At 42.8% G+C, this 21,342-nt stretch overlaps 1 protein-coding gene across 1 annotated transcript in view; it reads right to left on the bottom strand.

The window, feature by feature from the left end:
* MERTK (MER proto-oncogene, tyrosine kinase) overlaps window positions 1-17,789 on the bottom strand; it is a 180,971-nt gene extending 163,182 nt beyond the window's left edge. Inside the window, exon 1 of the mRNA XM_007959410.2 lies at window positions 17,735-17,789. Within this exon, the coding sequence (XP_007957601.2) occupies window positions 17,735-17,789 (55 nt within the window). The remainder of the gene's footprint in view (window positions 1-17,734) is intronic.
* Between the last annotated feature and the right edge of the window lie 3,553 nt (window positions 17,790-21,342).

Raw genomic sequence — 21,342 nt, forward strand, 5'->3', positions numbered from 1 at the left:
TGGAGGGATGGACACTGGGAAGAGGTAGCTATGGGGAGGAGAAGGGAGGGGAGCTGTTGCATTGTGGTAAACTGTGGTCAATGTCATGAGACAAAGTATATGTAAACTGCTGTATGGAAAGTGAATTTGCTCTGTAAATCTTCACCCAAATCACAATTTAAAAAAAAAGGAAACTCTCAAATCAATAATGTAAGCTCCAATATCTAAAATCTAGAAAAAGTAGCACAGGCTAAACCAAAATAAGCAAGAGAAAGAAAATAATAACTATAAGAGATAAAACTGAAAGAAGATAGATAAAAATCAATGAAACAAAGAACTTGTCCTTTGAAAAGATCAGTAAACTCAAATCTCCAGCAAGACCAGCAAAGTAATAAGAGGAAGCAAAAATTACTAATATTGGTAATAAAATGGGATATCACTGCAAACTCTGCAGACATCAAAAAGATAGTAAGTGATTATTAAGAACAACTCTACACATACAAATTTGAAAATGTAGTGGGGAAAAGGAGAAAATCTTCAGAATCTCAGACTAGAAAAAGAATATTTAGATTTGGCACCAAAAGTAAGATTCATAAAAAGAAAGTGTGATGAACTGCACTTCATCAAAATTTTGTTCTATAAAAGATCCTGCTAAGAAGATGAAAAAAAAACAACTATAGACTAGGAAAAATTATTTACAAGTTGTATAACTGACAAAGAACTAGTATCTAGAATATACAAAGAATTCTCAAAAGTCAACAATAGCAAAACAAACAACTCAATTAGAAAATGGGCAAAGAGGAGGAGATCCTGGATAGAGCGGGAGAACAATATGGAACAAAACTCAAAATCATTAAAAAAAAAAAGACCAGGTTTGCGCTCTGATACAGCCTTGTGAAACTCCTGAGACTATGGCCCCTAGTTGTCCTTCAGGTCTGCAATTGAACATACTCCTGTGGCTTCCAGCCAAACAACAGATAGGCATATGTGCTGAATATTTACATCAGGTAGATACACTTCTTGGAGACATCAATCATGGGAGAACAGAAGGGCAGTGTATGCACAGGGAGACAGCTCCAGGTAGGAGAGAATGCGAGGGAAGGACACAGGAAAGAGGTATATATGGGGAGGAGTGGGAAGACAGCTGTTACATTGTGGAAAATTGTAGTCAATGTCATGAGACAAAATGTGTATGAACTGCTGTATGGAAAATGAATTTGCTCTGTAAACTTTCATCCAAATCACTATAAAAATTAAAAAGAAAATGGGCAAAGACATGAACGGGATATACAGATGACATGTAAAAAACCCAAACTCACTGCCATCAAGTAGATTCCAACCCATAGCAATCCCCTTTCTGGGTTTTCGAGGTGATAAATCTTTACTGAAGTAGATTGCTCAGTCTTCCTTCCGCAGAGTGCCTGGTGGGTTTGAACCTCCAACCTTTTAATTAGCAGTCAAATGCCTTAGGCACTATGCCACTAGAGCTCCTTGATTACGTATCATGTCATGAAAAAAGATGGTCAACATCATTAGTCATCTGGGGACTATACACTAGCCAGGATGGCTAAAATAAAAAATGTGTAATCACAAGGCATCTTAAAAGTGGAAGACGACCACAACGAAAAGCGTCTCACCCCATCAGAATAGCAGTGGCCAAAAAAATGGAAAACAACAGGTGTTAGTGAGTTTGTGGAGAAACTGGAAACTCACCCATTATTGATGGGAATATAAAATGGTACATTCACTGTGGAAAACAGTCTGGCAGAGCCTTAAGTTGAACATAGAACTACCACGTGACCCACCAATCCAAATTATAGAGAAAGGGAAAGCAGGAATGCAAACAGAAACTTGTACACCAGTGTTCATTGCAGCAATTTTCACAAAAGCCCAAAGGTAGAAGCAACTAAAATTCCAGAGAAAATGAAAACAGAAACTTGTACACCAACTTTCACTGCAGCATTTTTCACAACAGCCAAAAAGTAGAAGCAACTGAAATACACATCAACAGATGATCCAAAAACCAAACCAAATGCACTGCCGTCCAGTTGGATCCAACTCATAGCGACCCCTCCTTGGGTTCCCAAGGCTGTATCACTATGGAAGTTGATTGTCCAACTTTCCTTCCAAGGAGTGGCTGGTGGGTTTGAACCGCCAGCCTTCTGGTTAGCAATCAAATGCCTTAGGCACTACGCCACCAGAGCACCCTCAACAGATGATGGATAAGCAAAATGTGGTCTTATACATACCATAAAGAGAAATGAAATGCTGATGCATACATAGCACAACATGGATGAACTTTGAAAACATCATGCTGAGTTAAAGAAGTCAGTTGGAAAAGGACAAATACCATATGGTCTCACTTCCTACAGGGTCATTATGAGTTGGAATCAACTTGATGGCAGTGGGTATGTTTTTGCATTTTATATGAAACAAGCAAATATATAGAAACCAATTATTAGTGGTTACCAAGGGTGGGGAGAGGGAGAAAGGGGGAGTTTATGCCTAGGTAGGCATTAAGTTTATGTTATTAGTGGTGGAATGATTTGGAGAAGGATAGCGAAAATGGTTGTACAACTTGAAGAGCATAATCAGTGTCACTGAATTGCCCATGTAGAAATTATTGAGAGAATGTATACTTTGTTATAAATATTTTCACCACAATTTTTTAAAAGAGAAAGTGGAAGAGGGAGGCAAAACAGGTCACAATGATTTAACGTGAGAAGAACTTAATCATTTTTGAAGGTGGAGGACAAGGCCATGAGCCAAGGGATGTGGGCAGCCTTTAATAGCTGGAAAAGGCAAAGAAACAAATTCTCCCCTAGAGCCTTTTGAAAGGAACATAGTCCTACAGGCACACCTTGATTTTAGTTCAGTGAGACCCATGTCGAATTTCTGACCTATCGAACTCTCAGATGATAAATGTTATTTCAAGCAACTGCCAAACCAAAAATCAAACTCACTGCCATTGAATCAACTCTAACTCATAGTGACCTTATAGAATAGAGCAAAACTTCCCCATAGGATTTCCAAGGCTGTAAATCTTTTTCTTCTTTTCTTTTTTTTAAATTGTGATTTGGGTGAAACTTTACAGAATAAATTCATTTTCCATACAGCAGTTCATACATATTTTGTCTCATGACATTGACCACAATTCCCCACAATGTAACAGCTCTCCTCCCACTTCCTCCTTGTAATTGCCTCTTCCCTGTGTCCTTCCCTCCTATTCACTCCTGCCCCCTGAGTTGTCTCCCTGCACAAAGACTGCCCTTCTGTTCTCCCATGACCTATCACTCCAAGGAGTGTGTCTACCTGATGTAAATATTCACCCTTTATGCCTGTCTATTGTTTGGCTGGAAGCCAAAGGAATGAGTTCAATTCCAGACCTGAAGGGTAGCTAGGGACTACAGTCTCAGGGGCCTCAGCAGCCAAGGCTGTAAATCTTTATAGAAGAAGACTTATCACATCTTTCTCCCATGGAGCAGCTGGTGGGTTTGAACTGCCAGCTCTCAGCTGGCAGCTGAGTGCTTTAACCACCAGGGCTCCTTTTCAAGCAACTATGTTTGTGGCAATTCATTATAGCAGCAAATAGGAAACTAATACAGTGTGATTCCATTTATATAACATTCTTGAAATGACAAATTATAAAAATGAAAACAGATTAGTGATGCCAGGCGCTAAGGAGGAGGTAATGGGCTAAGGGAGCAATATGAGTTATCTTTTCGGCGATAAAAATGATCTGTATTATATAATGGCTGTATGTATTATATAATGGCTGTATCAATGTCAGTATTCTGGTTGTGTGTATTATACTATAATTTTCTAAGATGTTACTAAGTAGGGGAAACTAGGTAAAGAATACATGGGATCTCTCCATATTATTTCTTACAACTGCATGCACATCTACAATTATCTCAAAGTGAAAAGTTTAACTAAAATAAATCCAACTATATTCAATATGCTTACTGTGTAAGAGGCAAAGAATCTAGCACCTGTATCATTCCTCCACTCCACGAGCTTTTTCACCTGTACCACCTTTGACCCAGTGAAGGCATGATCATCATCCCCAATTCATGGATGATTAGTCTGAGGCTCACAGATGCTAAGTGGCCTGCCCAGGTCTACACGGCTAGAAAGGAATAAAGAGGGCAATCACAACCCCACCCATCCTCACCTCACAGGGCCACACACTGGCCCCAGCTACTAAGCCCCTGGTCATACTCAGTTCTGAGGCTTCAACAGAAGAGGGGCTCCAGTGTGCAAGGACCAAGAACAAGGATGAGTGTGTTGGGTGATTAGCCTAGGAAGGCCAGTGAGTGATGACAACATGGCCTCTGCCAACCTCACAACTCAGTCTACAACTAGTCCTGAGGAGTATCACCGGAACTATCTTGCATATTCTTGGGAAATATCCCAGACCAGACCTTCCATGGCATAACCTGAGTATAAGACATACAGAGAAAGGCCTTCTTTCCACTTTGAATAGCAACTTGACAATGTATAATAAAGCCAAAATTGCACATAACCTGAAACTCATCATTTCTACCCCTAATAACTCGCATATGTCCACAGTGAGGAGGTTCATGGCTGTCTTGACTGGGGTAGTGGTTTTGATACATGTATCTGTCAAAACTCATCAAACTCTACACTTGAAATATGTGCATTTTATTAGATGTAAATTAACCTCTACAAAGAAAAGATTGAAAAGAGTGTTCATGACAACACTGGTTGTAATAGAAAAATTCATTGAAATGTAAATGGCTATCCAGAGGAGATGATAAATAAAATATGGTATAGTCACATGTATGTCCATGAAGATAAATGAGCTAAGGCTAGACTTTTCAACCTAGATGAATCTAGCAAACTTAACATCGAGTTAAAAAGCAAGCTGAAGGAAAAAAATCACACTATGTATGTAACGGCCCTAGGGGATGGCCTCAGGCCTCAGGCAGTCAGTCACCTGCCATACCCAAGGCTGGCGGTTCAAACCCACCAGCCACTCCCCGCCAAGTAGCCGGGCTGTCTCTTTGGAAGCTCTGGTAGCATAGTGCCTAAGGCACTTGACTAATAACCAGAAAGCTGGTGGTTCAAACCCACCTGCCACTCCATGGAAGGAAGATGGGGCAATTTACTTCCGTAGTGATACTGCCTCGGAAACCCAAGGAGGGGTCGCTATGAGTCGGGTCCAACTTGACAGCACATAACAACAACATGTAACATTGAAAGACATACACAAGGATTTGCGGCTAGTGGCCTGCTCAATGCCCATTTTCCCTTCTTCCTACAAAGAGGAGCCAGCCTCACTCAGGCCTGCAACTTGTTCAGCTATACACTTGATTTTTTCACTCTTCTTGCAGCTTGGAGTGGTCACAGTAATGTAAAAACCAGGAGTCTATAGCATGGGATTTCACATAAAATTATCACCTTCCTGACAAAAAGCACAAGCTCCACTGGTATGTGACTGTCCTCCCTGCTTCTTTTGGCCCAGAATGCAAATGGCCCAAGGTGTGCATACCCTAAAGATGTCAGCAAGGAAGAGCCAAGTTCACATCATGGAGCTACTACCTCAACCCTAGCCTGGCTTTCCTAGGACTACATTCACATGACAAATAAAAGCAAAAACAAACAAAACAAAAAATACCCTAATTTTGTCAAGCCACTGAAGTGAGATTTTCTGTTATATACAGCCAAATGTAAACCCTGACAGTGGTACAAAATAATACTATAGAGTGTTAACCAATACAATCATGTAGTAAAAACAGAGAGAGATGCTTGGGAATTAGGTTTTCTCTTAAAGAGGTACTGAGGGGAGTGGAGGGGGACTTCAACTATATTGCTAACGTCTGATTTCTCATGCTGAATGGTGAGTACATAGCTGAATTTTATTATCCTTTATAGCTCTTTTTGTGTGTGTGTGTGATTTGGGTAAAAGTTTACAGAGCAAATTCACTTTCGATACAGCAGTTCACATATACATTGTCTCATGACATTGACTACAATTTACCCCAATGCAACAGCTCCCCTCCCACTTCCTCCTGATAGCTACCTCTTCCCTGTGTCCATCCCTCCATGCACTCCTGCCCCCTGAACTGTCTCCCTGTGCATAAGCAGCCCTTCTTTCTCCCATGATTGTTCTCTCCAAGGAGTATATCTACCTCAGGTACATGTTCAACTCTTATGCCTGTCTTTTGTTTGGCCAGAAGCCATAGGTGTGGGTTCAATTCCAGACTTGAAGGGCAGCTAGGGACCATAGTCTTAGTGGTTCCACCAGGCTCTATTAGACCAGCAAACTTGGTCCCCTTTTTTTTCCCCCCCAAATGATTCTGAGTTTTGTTCCACTTGTTTTCCCTCTCTATCCAGGATCTCCTACATAGATCCCCTTCTGAGTGGTTGACATTGGTAGCTGGGCACGCATCTAGTTCTGGTCTCATAGTCATCTAGGCTGAGGATCGCATGGTGTACCAGTCGCGAGGGCTAATTGTTTCCATGAATCTTCGATTTTCTTCATTCTTCTTTGCTCTGGCATCTAGATGGCTGCTTGCAAGCTTTTAAGATCCCAGTAGCTACTAGCCAAAGTAGGAGGTGGAACAATGTTTTGTGCAGTATGTTACGCCAACTAAGTTTGATGTCCCCTGTGACTATGGTCCTGAGCCCACAGGTTCAACTACTCGGTCCCTCTGGGTAGCTGGCTGTGACCAAAAAGTGACTACAACCTTGTCCCTTGACAGCTCTATTATACCCCTGGGAATTCTTACAGAACATACAAATACACTTGTAGAACCACTGTCTGCCAATGCTATACATGGTCTTGGGTACACTACCTGCTGCATAGACATACCTAATAGTTCAGCCTGTCCACCCATCTCCTTATAGCTCTTTTGTGTATCCTAAATATTTTATGGATCTCTGGTGGCATAGTGCCTAAGGCATTTGATTGCTAACCAGAAGGTTAGTGGTTCAAATCCACCAGCCACTCCGCAGAAGGAAGACTGGACAATCTACTTCCATAAAGATTTACCATCTCAGAAACCCAGTAAGATTTTAGTGTAAAGAAAAAGAGTAGGCAAGGACTGTAAAATGGTACAACCATTGTGGAAAGCAGTATGGCGATTCCTTCAAAAGTTGGAAATACAAATACCATTTGACCCAGCCATCCCATTACTAGGTATATACCCTAAAGAAGTGAGAGCCATAACAAGAACAGATATATGCACGCCGATGTTCATCGCAGCACTATTTACAATAGCCAAAACTTGGAAACAACCTAGATGTCCAACAACTGAGGAATGGATAACCAAACTTTGGTACATTCACACAATGGAATACTATGCAACGCTAAAGAATAATGTACAATCTGCAAAACACCGCATAACGTGGATGAACTTGGAGGACATTATGCTGAGTGAAATAAGTCAGTCACAAAAGGACAAATATTGTATTAGTCCGTTATTGTGAAAGTTAAGGAAAGGTTTATATATTGGAGGACATTTTCTTTGTTGGTTACCAGGGGTGGGAGGGAAGGGGAGGGAATGCTGTTAGATAGATAGAGATAAATATTGATTTGGGTGAAGAGAAGGGCAATGTACCAAATGTGAGTGACCAATATGGCAGCATTGAGGATGAGAAAGACAGAGAGAGTTACATGGGCAGTACAAACAACAAATATGAACCCCTTTGCAAATACAATACTGAGTTGTCAATGAAAGCAAACATGGGTATAGGGATGGATAGATGGGTGAACAAGCTAAACAATTATGTATGTCTAAATGGAGAGTGTATCCAAGATCATATACAGGGTTGGCAGACAATGGGCCTCTCAGGGTGCAGAAGAGTATGAAGGGATGGACACTGGGAGGAGGTAACTATGGGGAGGAAGTGGGAGGGGAGCTGCTGCATTGTAAATTTTGGTCAATGACATGAGACAAAGTATATGTGAACTGCTGTATGAAAAGTGAATTTACTCTGTAAATCTTCACCCAAATCCTAAAAAAAAAAAAAAGAGTAGGCAAGGAAGAAAAAACAAATATAATGGTATAAAAAAAAGAAAATTAGGCCTTTATATTTACTTATTAGGAGCTTTGGTAGCATAGTGCCTAAGGCACCTGACTGCTAACCAGCCACTCCTCAGAAGGAAAGTTGGACAATCTACTTCCGTAGTGATACTGCCTCGGGAACCAAAGGATGGATCACTATGAGTTGGGTCTGACTCAATGGTACATAACAACAACAACAACAATTTACTTATTGGCCCACCTGATTATAGTGAAAGAAGCTCCTTCAGATGGGTCACATAAAGAACCCTCCTTCAACCTGCAGGTCCTAAAATCATAAGAGCAGTTATCTTAAAGAATAATCCAGTCCCACAGTTCTCACCTTGGTCCACGACTTGTCACCTTTTCAGATAAATATAAGCATCTCCTTCCTACCCTTGTAGGAAGGGTTCTGATCCACATCTCTCCTTTGAGGGAAGAGGATTTCCAACCCCTCCCCAAGAATCAGACACCTTGGATCAGTGGAGCTGAATAAAGAATGTGGTGCAGAATAGCCTAGACTCACACAGGGCAGGGTGGCACTCCCAAAGATTACGTCCATAGGTCCTGGGTGGTGTCTGGTTTACAGTACATTTCTGTTGTGAATTCCTGCCATAAACTTTCTACTTGTCCTCCCAGCCAAGATGCTTAGGAGCTTCATATTCTACAATCTATATTATAAAACATTTTTTAATTCTAAAATATAAAATTACATAATATTGAATGAAAAGAATTTTTCAAATGACATCATTCCCCTCCCGACACCTGTTCCCAGACCCTGGAGGTTCTACCCTGCACCCTCTCTCTGTATCTCAGAAAGGCCTGTGGAGGAAGCCCCAGTGGCATAGGTCCCACTCCCCTCACCCCAGAAAGTCTGATTGAGTCCATCCCCCCAGCTCCCAGGAATCTCAAGACCCCATGCTCCTAGCAGTTGTGACAGTAAGAGGACATATTTTGTTTTGGGTGGTCCAGTCTTCTCAGCCCAGACAGTGGAGAATAGTAACTGCCAACAGCAAAGAACCTACAGCAGGATTCATTCTTTAAGAAACCCTATGTCTGGCCCCTGTTCCTGTTGCTAAGTTTATGCCTAAGGAGGCGCACCCCTCCTGAGAGGCACAGGGCTAGGGACCAAACTCATGCTAAGGCACTGTGTTTGGAACCACACTGTGAGAAAGTGGCCTACCTTACCTCTCCCCTTCGGATGGGATCCAGAGTTTTCCACCCAGAAGGGGCCTTAGAATCACCTACCTCCCCTCTCATTTGACAAATGAGGATGTGGACTTTCAGAAAAGTAAGACACCACACTCCAGGAGTATCAGCAAGTTAATATCAAAGGTGGGGTGAGAATTTACACCTTTGACTCCCAACTGGTTATTTTATAATTAATGCTAAATCTAATGAGCTTTCTTTTTTCTTTGCTTCAAAACTTTAAAATAACATTACTTTCATCAATAGTTCTTCAAATCACATGCTAGGCTTGTAAAAAGGCTTCATTAAAAGCTAGCTTAAAAAAAAAAAAAAAAGTTGGCTTCACTTCCTGTGTGGCGGCAGCCTGCCAATAACTGTCACAAATGGAAAACAATCGGCATCCCAAAAGCAGGCAACACTTCTGAATCCATGAATATTTATCACCTCGCTGCGTGTTTATTAAGCAGTGCAACGCCAGAAAATAACCTTCAGCAAGTTTGCATCTACCTTCTAACATTCTCCATTAAGACACCCTGTCCTAACTGTAGAAAATGATCTTCAAAATCTTAGTGAGATTAGTCTATTAGTAGCTTTCAACAGAAGCCCCTGTGGTTTAAAATAGCAAAACAATCCCTTTTCCAAAATAAACAAGGCTTTCCTTTGTGTGTCTAATGAGAGCCAACACCAAAGCTAAGGCAACTGCTAAGATGTTTACTGTCCCTGAATGCTGAGGTAACTAAAGCCCAGAGAAAAAAGCCTGTTGCACAAAGGATCTGTCAGAACACATTCCAATTGTTAAAGACCAACCTGAGATGCAGGTCCTAAGGATGGGCCTCCCTCCTTGAATGAGCTACATTAGTGGCCCTAACCCTATGATAAGAAGATCCTCCTAGAGCCATGGCTGGCTCCACAGACACCAAACAGCACCTTTGAAGGGACCGACTGAGAAGTATCTAGAAGTTACGGGTTATGATTGAATTCAACAAGAAACATATGACCATAACATTTGATGCCACAAAATGCCACACATTGAGATTATAAAGCAAAATGTTTTTTCTCCAAGCATAAGTCTCTCAAACATTCTTGGCTTTTGATGCAAAACTTCTCATATATGATCTTGATCCAAACAGAACATCTGCTGCCTTCTTTCTTTCTCTCTTTCTCCTCCCCCACCAAGACTCATGGAAAATCCATTTTATCAATTTTACCATTAAATGAGGATTTTTGTATGTAATTTTTAAGACATAATCACTCCTTCTTCCTTTATCACCTTAAAACCCCATGAGCTGAGGAGGAGACCTGCACAAGGCAGCCCAGGCTTGACCCAGCAGGCCCCGTTTGTCCCCAGGCTCCTGCCCAGAGCTTCACACAAAGCCCTCACCCGCCAGATCCTATAGGGCTGCTAAGATGCGAGGTCGAGGTCGGTCTCGTAAAACTGAGAAAGACCCAGCCCTTCACTGTGGTCAAGAATTTCTCATCCAATTCAACAACCTCATTTCAGACAAAGAAAAGTACACTGAGGAGGGAGAAAGTGCCAGGTGGGCAGGTACTCTCAATATTACAGTTCTCCAAGAGGACCTAGCAGATCATAATGGAATAATTCTCGATTCCTTTCAGGCTGCATTTCAGTATTTTAGCTGGAGGCAAGAGGGTGGGAACAATGAACAGGTAGAGAAGGAACAGGCTTACCTCTTGGTCAGGGGTTAACTAACTAACTCACTCACTCACTGCCATCCAGTCAATTTGACTCATAGAGACCCCACCTTGGGTTTCTGAGGCGATATCTCTACGGAAGTAGATTGTCCAGTCTTCCTTCTGAGGAATGGCTGGTGGGTTTGAACCAACAGCCTTCTGGTTAGCAGTCAAATGCCTTACATTACGCATTAGAAATGCTCAAAGTTCAAAGGCAGAGGAGTTGGGGTTCAATGGTGGGTACCTGCCACCAAGAAATATCCAGGAGCCCAGGAGGGCACCTGAAGCTCACTGCGCTTTCCATTCTCTTCAAAACCACCCTGCACAACACATACAGAGAAACAAAGCCTGATTTTCCATCCACTACAGACAAAGACCTAATTGGGAAAACTTAATTTTAGCTGATAAAAAGGAAAACAATTATCTGAATGTTCAATCTCCACCCTACCTCCCACTCCAAAAAAAATCACACACACACACACACACACACTTTGGAGTACTTACATGGAAAAAATTGCACAGGAACTGAAATTCATTTTTATACCTTCCTGAGAGGCACATGACAGGAAGCTATTCCTGTACTACATTTGGTCTGAATTCACCAAGTGAAGGTATTTGGGTGGGAGCAGGAGAGGAGTGTCAGAGAACTGAGAACCGCTTGGTTCTGGGTGGTCAGCTAGCAGAACTAGGAAACAATGTGCTAGACAGCCATAGCAAAAGACAAGCACACTAGGATAGACACGTCACAGCCCATTCACCAAAGAGCTGTGAACAACGGAAGGTGGAATATGTCCCCATATTCCAAGTTGTAATTCAGGATACGTATCAGTGAAGAAAGGAGCTCTGGTAGCATAGTGGCTAAGTCACTTGCCTGCTAACCAGACGGCTGGCGGTTCAAACCCACCAGCCACTCCTCGGAAGGAAGGTTGGGCAATCCTACTTCCGTAGTGATACTGCCTCGAAAACCCAAGGAGGGGTCGCTATGAGTCGGGGCCGACTCGACGGCACATAATAACAACAACAACAACATCAGTGAAGAAAGAAGAAACATTCTAACACGTTTTTCATAGGAAAGACCTCCCACCGACTGCCTCATCTTTCTCCCGTGGAGTGTATGGTGGGTTCAAACTTCTGACTTTATAGTAAGCAGCCCAATGCTTTAACCACAGTGCCACCAGACCTCTTTCTAGGAAAGACAGCCCAAAATTTGAGTTCAGAAGCATGAAGGGAAACCACTGGTAATAAAAGCTAGTATTTTTTGAGTACCTACCATGTGACATGAGCTCATTTCATCCTCCCAACAGTTCTATGAATAATTAAGTGTCTCACTGTACCACAAGGGGAACTGAGGTTCCAAGGGTTAAACGCTCACCCCCCTGCCAAGGCTCCTCAGAGATCAGTAGCTTAGAACTTGAAGCCAGGATTGCTGGCTGCTCAGCCCCCTGCTGTTGGTAGATGCTATCAAGTCAATTTTGACTCAGAGGGACTCCAAGTGGCAGAACAGATTCACCCCATGGGATTTTCTAATGAGCTCTGGTGGTGTAGTGCCTAAGGCATTTGACTGCTAACCAGAAGACTGGTGGTTCAAACCCACCAGCCACTCCTCGGGAGGAAGTTCGGATGATCTACTTTTGTAGTGATAAAGCCTTGGAAACCCAAGAAGGGGCCACTATGTGTCAGATCTGGCTCAAAAGCAGTGAGTTTGGGTTGTTTTGTTTTGTTTTTTGGTCTGGGGGCCCAGTGCCTAAAACAACTAACCAAAAGATTGGAGGTTCAAACCCAACAGCTGCTCCGCCACATAAGGAAGATGTGGCAATCTACTTCCATGAATATTTACTGCCTTGGAATCCCAATGGAGGTCTCTATGAGTCAGAGTCCATTCTACGGCAGTGGATTTGGTTTTGGTTTTTATAAGGTTTTCTACACTATAATCTTTTTATTATTTTTTTAAATTGTGATTTGGGTGAAAGTTTACAAAGCAAATTCACTTCCCATACAGCAGTTCACATATACTTTGTCTCATGACATTGACTACAATTTACCACAATGCAACAGCTCCCTTCCCACTTCCTTCCCTATGTCCTTCCCTCCATGCACTCCTGCCCCCTGAGCTATGTCCCTGTGCATACACAGCCCTTCTATTCTCCTCTGATTGTTCTCTCCAAGGAGTTTATCTATCTGGTATAAATGTTCAGCTCATATGCCTATATTTTGTTTGGCTGGAAGCCACAGATGTGGGTTCAATTCCAGACCTGAAGGGCAGCTAGGGGCTATAGTCTCAGGGGTTTCATCAGGCTCTATCAGACCAGCAAACCTGGTCCCTTTTTTTTTTTTTTTCCCAAATGATTTTGAGTTTTGTTCCACATTGTTCTCCCTCTCTATCCAGGATCTCCTACACAGATCCCCCTCAGAGTGGTTGACAGTGGTAGCTGGGCACCATCTACTTCTTCTGGTCTCATAGTCATATAGACTGAGGACTGCATGATGTACCAGCTGCTTGGAGTGGAGTAATTGTTTTCATGAAACTTTGGTTTTCTTCATTCTTCTTTGCTCTGCCTGTGCTATAATCTTTACAGGGAGCAGATCACAAGGTTTTTTTGCTCCTATAAAGCCACTGGGTAAGTTTGAACTGCCAACTTTTTGGTTTCGCCACCAGCACTCCTCTCAACCCCTTAACCAAAAAAACCAAACTCACTGCCATGGGGTAGATTCCAACTCATAGTGACCCCCATTGGATTCCCAAGGCTGTAAATCTTTACGGAAGCAGACTTATAGGGAGAAGCTGGTGAGTTTGAACTGCCCATATTTTGGTTAGCAGCCAAATGCCTTAACGACCACACCACCTCAACCCCTTAAACCCTTGTAAACACTTTACTTACAGTCCCAAGAAACACAGATGGTGAACCTGATTTTTCAGTTTTTGTAATAATTAATCTCTTGCTGAGACCACACCTCAACTCAGACACATGTGCTTTAGGTTAAGATTAAACTAGAGACAAGGGCCAAAGTCAAGGTACTGTGGGCCACAACTAGCTGGGCTATCAGGCAATTTGCCCTGGGGGGAGTAGCTGTTTAAACTGTGTTTTTAAGATGAAGCCAGCTTTTGATTTTTTTTTTTCCAGTTAGAATAGTTTAGAGAATACAAAATATGTTTTGGGTTAACATAATCCAAATACCTTCTTTGAATTTACTAACTTCTCTAGTAGTGAAATCACTTTGCCATCACAATGAAATAAAAGGTTGTTTTCAACCAAGCCAGTTCCAAGCACAAGGGCATTGGGAGCTCTAGCAGTTGTTTTCTGATAAAGCCAGCAGGATGAGAGGAAGGTGAGGAACACATCGAGAAGCAAAAGGGAGGCCTAGTTCTTTCATACTGTGCACAGATCTTCACTGAGCACTTGAATTCGGTAAGCACTATAGTAAACAGTGAAAAAGACAAAGTCCCCACTGCAGACCACTTATCTTTTATTGTTGTCGGGTAGGAGGGGAAGGAGCCCTGGTGATGCTGTGGTTAAAGGACTCAACTGTGAACTAAAAGTTCAAACCTACCAGCCTCTCCACAGGAGAAAGATGAGGCAGTTTGCTGCCATAAAGATATACAACCTTGAAAACTATACAAGACAATTCTATTCTATCCTATGGGGTGCTATGAGTTTTTTGGGGTTGTTCATTTGTTTGTTTACTTTGAGGCAGTCTGCTTCTGTAAAGATTTACAGCCTTGGAAACCCACTGGGGGGCAGTGCTCACTATGGCTTGGAATTGACTGATAGCAGTGGTTTGGTTTGCTTTTGGGGCAGAAGCATGGAGGAGGGTGGAGACTGAAGATAAATAAGTAAATAAAGTAAATAAACAATCGGGTAGTGGTAAGCATTATCAGGAAATTCAATGGAGAGAGAATGCAGAGGTGGGTGTGCAACTTTGGCTGGGGGAAGGGATAAGTGAAGGCATCTCGGAGAACTTCTGAACTGAATCCAAGAAACAAAAGGAAAAGTCTGGTCAGAGGGAACAGCGACTGCGGAGGTTATTCCAGAGCTGAAAATTAGGTCCATGTAGTTGGAACAGCATGAAGGAGAAAGGGGAAAGGGTAACTGGAAAGGAGTCAAAAGAGGGAGGGAGAGGCCCTGTCTGGTAAGGAATGAGAAGTCACTAGAGCAAGGGGACAACACATTCACATTCATAGTCAAAAATCTCACTCTGGCTATTACATAGGAAGCAGCCATTACACTGTAAGTGTGCTCATAGGCAGGTGAGGAAAACCTATTTAAACCAGAGTCTGGGCTCAGTTTTTCTAACCTATGAGAAAGTGCCCAATGTACAGGCATCTAAAGATTGAAACTCTTCATTACTACCTCTGACTCTGTAACTCACTGGGCCTTCTCCAAGGATTATCTGGAAATTATTTCTTAAAATAAGTTTTACAAATATAATTATTGTTAATTTAAAAAATAATTGTGTTCCACTCTTGAAGAAAGTAGGTCAGAATAACTTTTTAAAAAATTATTTTTAAATTATGTGTTACTTCTAAAACACAGTTGAGGCCACTTATAATAAAGCACATAAGCAACAGGACAACCTAAAATTTTAGCAGTAGGAAACAATATATTGTAGTACATGTTACAGTGTCAGTGTGGGAAAGAAACAGTAACATTGAAGAATTATAAAAGCCCAATTGCCTAACTTGTTCTGAGGGTGCAGTTTGGCTGCATAAACAGCCTCATCATGGGCTAAGTCTTCATAATGCCTTCAGCTTTTATCCACTTTTATCTTTCTCCTCCTCCATTCAGTTCTTGTCCCTCCGGAGAGCCACCCTTTGCCGCCTTTTGCTGCTTGCTGGCATCCCCATCAGAGATGAGGGAGAAAGGAAGGATGTGAAAGCGATGAAATGCCCCTTGTTCAGCAGTTCCAGTTCTCTGTGGTTGCCTGTGTGTGGTGGTGGGCCGGGGAGGTGTGGGGGGGTGCTCCAGTGGGAAAGCAATGCTTTAACTTTACTTATTTAACCATTTCTACAATGTAGAATCTAGTCTACATGCACATTCATACCTCGTGTCTGTCTGTCTCTCTCTCTTCTATCTGGTCAGCAAGCCACTAGGACCCACGGTATGCAATTCAAAAATCTTAAAACTAGATGGAGTCTCATTTCCTTCTTCATCCTGCAACCCTCCTACTTCTGCTCTAATTCGTGCTTTTCACAAGCAAAATGTAACAGTCATGATAAACTTCAAGTTAAAAGGCAAACGGTTCAAGAAAAATTGTAGAAACTTTTTATTCACCTGCTGGATAGATTTTAATGGACCTTTTATGATTATACAACAAAGCTGTTTGTCAGCTACAAAAGAGTTTTGTTGCAACTTTTAAAAATTTAGAAAAATAAAAACACTCTTTTGATATCTTATTTTATACCAAAAAGTAACATTCTCATTACTTTTCCCACAAGTTTAATCACATTCATTATCTCCAAGACTATTTATGGCCAGCCTTCACTAGTAGCAAAATAACAGATCTGTAGCAGATTATAAGAAAATGTGTCTGGCCAAAATGCTGAGGAATTTTTGAAGGTTGGAATAGGCAGGGAGAACAGAACTGCTTTAGTTACTTGTTTGGTTTTGGCTCATGATCTATTTCAAAATTTTATGTTTTGCTCCAAATGATAAATTGCTCAAGTAATTATTGTGCAAAAAAAGAGGGCACATTGCTCACATTTTCTTTTGCGCAACTGAGCTTTCAAAGGAAAAAATTTTAAAGTAAATTACTTATCTGTAAGGAGAACTTTACAGGCATTCTTAAAAAAATATTTGACTATAAAAGACAAAAGCTATAGCTACAGTCAACTATATTCATGGTCAAAAGACATAAAAACTACAGCTAAATGAAAATAAAACTTTTACCTAAGAAAATATGTCTGGGATGTGTTTATTCAGTATTACTTTTGTTTTCCCTCCTGTTTCTTTTCAGTAAAGTCTGGTAAGTTTTCTTTCCACTTCCTCAAGAAGTCCCTCGGCAATCTATCTACCTTACAGACGTGTTATCACTAACTCTGCAAACAAACTGGTGATGCAGAATGGAACTTGCCTTACCTTGCCTCCACTTATCCAACCCACTCTTACATTGAAATACCTGTTTAAGACTTGGAGACAGAATCGGAGTAAACCCAGACGCTACACTAGCACAACAGAATCTGTTCAGCCACAATAGAAGTGAAAAGAATGCTTTCCCCTTTTCCTCCACCTTGCAACGAGGCGCAAAATTTGCCCACAAGGATCGAGTAGGAGCAGCCAGGACCGCCGTCCTTCCCGCCGGACTTGGCTGGTCAGGGCAACCGGACTGCGACTCCAATCCTGGCAGCATGCTCGTCCGCCGGGCGCCGGTGCCTCGGCAGATCGGGTCTTTGGCTCCCAGACCTCTCGCCAGATCAAGGGTCCAACCCAAGCAACGATGTGTAGAAAGAGCTCTTGGCACTTTCCAGACCCGACCTGAGATCTACTTTCTTCTCAAACAAAAACTTCAGGACTTAAAGCGCGCCCCGCAGGGCTCGACTTAGTCCTCAGTGGTAAAAAGAAAAAAGAAAGATCTCTTGGTGCCTACTCTTACCCAGTTCCACCAGGGCGCACACCCGCGACCCAACCTGAGTACCCTCGGGAGACTAGATGGCTCTATGAATGGGCGGCGGTGAGTGGCTGGGTGGGTGCCCCTGCATCCCACTCCCCCTGGCACCGCTTGGGGAGGGGAAGGAGCGGTGTTACAAACTTGCCTAGCAGCCAGGAGTGCCCCTGACGGCGCGCACCCTCTTCAAAGTCCCAGCTACCGGCTCTTCGCCGCCCCCCGGCCTCTGGCCCTACCTCACTCACCTTCTCCCCAGAGCGCGGGGAGTAAGAAGAGCAGCGGCAGCCAGGTCTGCCCCATCGTGGGATTGTAGATCTGAAAATTTTCTCCAGACTGACAGAGTGACTTCTCAAACCTTCCCAGTGGCCGGCCAAGTGCCCCAGTTCCCGCGGCCCCAGCGGCAGGCGCCGGAGGGGCCGTGTCCAACCGCAGGCTGGAGGCGCCGCGGGCTGGGAGGGATGGGCCGGGGGCTGAGCCCTGGCCAAGAGAAGCAGGTTAGGGAGGTGGGGTAAGCACGAAAGAGGAGGGGAGTGAAGGGGAAGGAAGGGGAGGGGGCTGGAGAAAAGGGGCGGGGAGGGGCGGGTCTTGGGTCGAGCCAGGGCTGACAGGGACAGAACCATGGAGGATCAGAGTAGGTTTGGAGGGAAAAGGAGGGGAGGGGTTAGGAAGGGAAGGAAGGGGAGGGTCCGGCCAGAGAACCAAGCCTAGGCTGACCAGGAGCTAGGGGAATAAGAGTAGGGGGCTAAAAGAGATGGGGGAAAGGGGGTAGGTTAGAGAGAAGTGGAGGGGAGGGACAAGCCGGATGTTTGGTGGAGAGTGAGGATTTGCTGCTGCGTGGAGCCCACGTCGAACAGGTGTTGGGGTGGGGGGAGAAGAGGGTGGAGAGCAGCGGAAGGCGCCGGAGGCAGCCCCCAGACTCGTGACACGAATCCAGCGGCGCCCTCTGGACTACGTATTCCTGGCGTAGCGGACACAAAACCCTCGCTGCTACGCTTCCAGAGGGTGGCAGCGCTCCCTGCTGAGTGTCCCTTCTGTTCCGTTTCTCGCTAAGCGCCTCCTGGTTCCCGGGCCAGGAGATGTGAGATGGGGCCCTGGCGTCGAAGAGCTCTTGGTTTCTTGGGGAGGGATCCTTGGTGAAGAACATTTTGCTATGCCCCCTTGACGAGTGAAAGAGAAGTGTCGGTTGTGGAGAGAAATGAACATCAATGAAAGCGTGCAGAGCAGGGGTGGCAAGAGGTGGCTCCTCAGCTATAAAGTGTAGAGTAGCTAAGAGGACAATAGTAGAGAAAGTTAACCACAAAATAAACGTAAAACACTTTTACCAATAATTACAACTATATATATATGTATATATATATATACATATATAATTTCTTAAAGGAAACGTTTTCCGTAGGTCCGAGATTTGAACAGGGAGCTATGGACGTAGTTTGTCTTTGCTCCTTCGTATCTGCCAGGCAGCAAACTCAAATGGCAGGACTTGAATAGTCTAAAGCTGGAGTCAGCAAACCCACATCCTGCTTCTCTTTGTCCTCTTGGTCCCTTCCCCTTTCAACCTTTTCCCCAGTGTTGCCTGTAATATACTTCCATCTCCTACCTCCAGTCTACCACTTGGTCGCCTAACTCACAGTTGGCCTCCCACCTTGACATTGCTCACACTGCCCAATATTTAGACATCTGACTTGGCCTTGGAATATTTCATGAATGTCTATGTGCTGTGAAGTAGCTTCTTCTTAGATTCAATGCCAGAGAAGCATTCATTAATTTACCATTAATTCCACAGATATATACTTAGCACTTGCTCAATTCTAGGTATAAGACCAGATACCTGAAACTTATCACTGAGACAATACACAGCATCTCAATCAGGGAGCTTGTTTCATGGGCTCTAGTAGCCAGTCAGGGAACTCTGGTCGTGTAGTGCCTAAGACATTTGACTGCTAACCAGAAAGCTGGTGGTTCAAACCCACCAGCCACTCCTCCAAGGAAGATTGGGTAATTTACTTCTGTACTGGGAGCTCTGGTGGCGTAGTGCCTAAGGCATTTGACTGCTAACCAGAAGGCTGGCAGTTCAAATGCACCAGCCACTCCTTGGAAGGAAGGTTGAGCAATCTACTTCCATAGTGATACCACCTCAGAAACCCAAGGAAGGGTTGCTATGAGTTGGATCCGACTCAACAGTAGTGTGTTTTGTTTTTTTTGTTTGTTTGTTTGTTTGTTTGTTTAGTAGCCAGTCAAGGCCTGGACAACGTTGACTCTCACCCACCTAACACCCTTTGGTAACAGCATCCTGTTTTTCCTTTGTTGAACCATACCTCCCATACTCATATTCCCTCCTGTGTTAAGCCTGGATATAGTATTCTCCTTGATGACTGAAGACCATTCTCTGTCCCTTCTCTCTAAAGTCTCCAGCTTTGAATCTTATATCATCAAGTTGTACTAGTCCTGCTTGCTATAGTCATCTACAGGGGTGTCTTCTTACTATTCTTTTAAGATTTTAGTACCTGCAGCACTGTCACTCTCTTCACACACTATTCCTATCATAGTCCTTGGTAGTTGCAATACCATATAAATGACAACCAATTCTAAGACACTTGACCTCTTGTCCTCTGTTCAACATGTTGAGCAACATGTAGGAAATATAAGTATGACGTTCTTGAATTTTGCCGGCAAATTGGGATGATGGCTATAAACTCGGAATAGTAAAAACCTTAATGCAAGTATTCTCATCTTATAGTTTCTTGAGTAACATAGGTAATACATGAAGAGACTCCATTCAGTTTGCTGAAAACATACTGGGGGTACAAATGTATAACTCGGGGAACTATGTTGTAGGTCATGTAATCAGTCAGAATACAGAATCAAATACACTTGTACAACTGCACTTACACAACTGTTAAGTGGCAGTTAAATAGGATTCTATTGTTGAAGAAGACTCATCAGATCCAAAATCTATAATTTATTACAGAAAGAGGATACAATATAACAACAGTGATAAAGTAAGAATGTGCACCATTACCAAAGGTTATCTCACAGTTAGGGCTCAGAGAAGTCAGATGCAGAATCCTTTGACTTCCATTCTCTAAGGGACAGGGCTGGATGCACTTTCTCTTTGGAATCAGGAACCACCAATGTATGCATGAACCACGTTGGAAGCAGGAAATCAAAATGGAGGCTCAGCTGGGAATTTTTATATTTTGATGGTCACTTAGGCATATTCCTACTATGTAGCCTCAACAATAGAGTCATCTAGGGAGAAGGGGTCTCATTGAGGACAGGTACAAATCATCTATCTAGCAGTTTTCAATGAACAGTTCTGACAAGCTGGTCCAAATCTCTCTGAAACTCCTCAGAGCCATGATTACAAACCAACACTATTAAAAACCAGCATACTTTAGCAAAATAGCACATGCTAATTCCAGACCTGCTAAAATTAAAACTCACGGTGCACTAACTTTAGTAGTTCTTCCCAAAATGAGATAATACAAATGAAAAACTCCACTCAGTAAGTATGGAACAACATAGGGAAATAAAGGTATTTCCTTTTGTGGTTTATTGGACTCTCTTGCAAGAGAATCCACTCCATAGGTCAAAAAATTTACTAAAAGTAAAATTATATAACCAGTTCTTTGTTTCAGAAATGAGATGGTGTCATTTAAAGATACTCCTCAGTGTGATGAACAATGTATAGAAGGACAGTAGTTTAGCTTTTGTATTTGTTGGGGAGATGAAATTGTGCATGTGACAAAAGTCATTTGGTGTCTTGGAAAAAATATGGGAAGTGCAAGTATCTGAATGTTAATAGTTTGATAGAAAAATGAGATGGTATATATTGTCAGCACACTGGAAAACA

The sequence above is a fragment of the Orycteropus afer genome, unplaced genomic scaffold (genome assembly GCF_000298275.1).
Source record: "Orycteropus afer afer isolate SDZICR_OR568_19922 unplaced genomic scaffold, OryAfe1.0 scaffold00017, whole genome shotgun sequence".
Taxonomy (NCBI): domain Eukaryota; kingdom Metazoa; phylum Chordata; class Mammalia; order Tubulidentata; family Orycteropodidae; genus Orycteropus; species Orycteropus afer.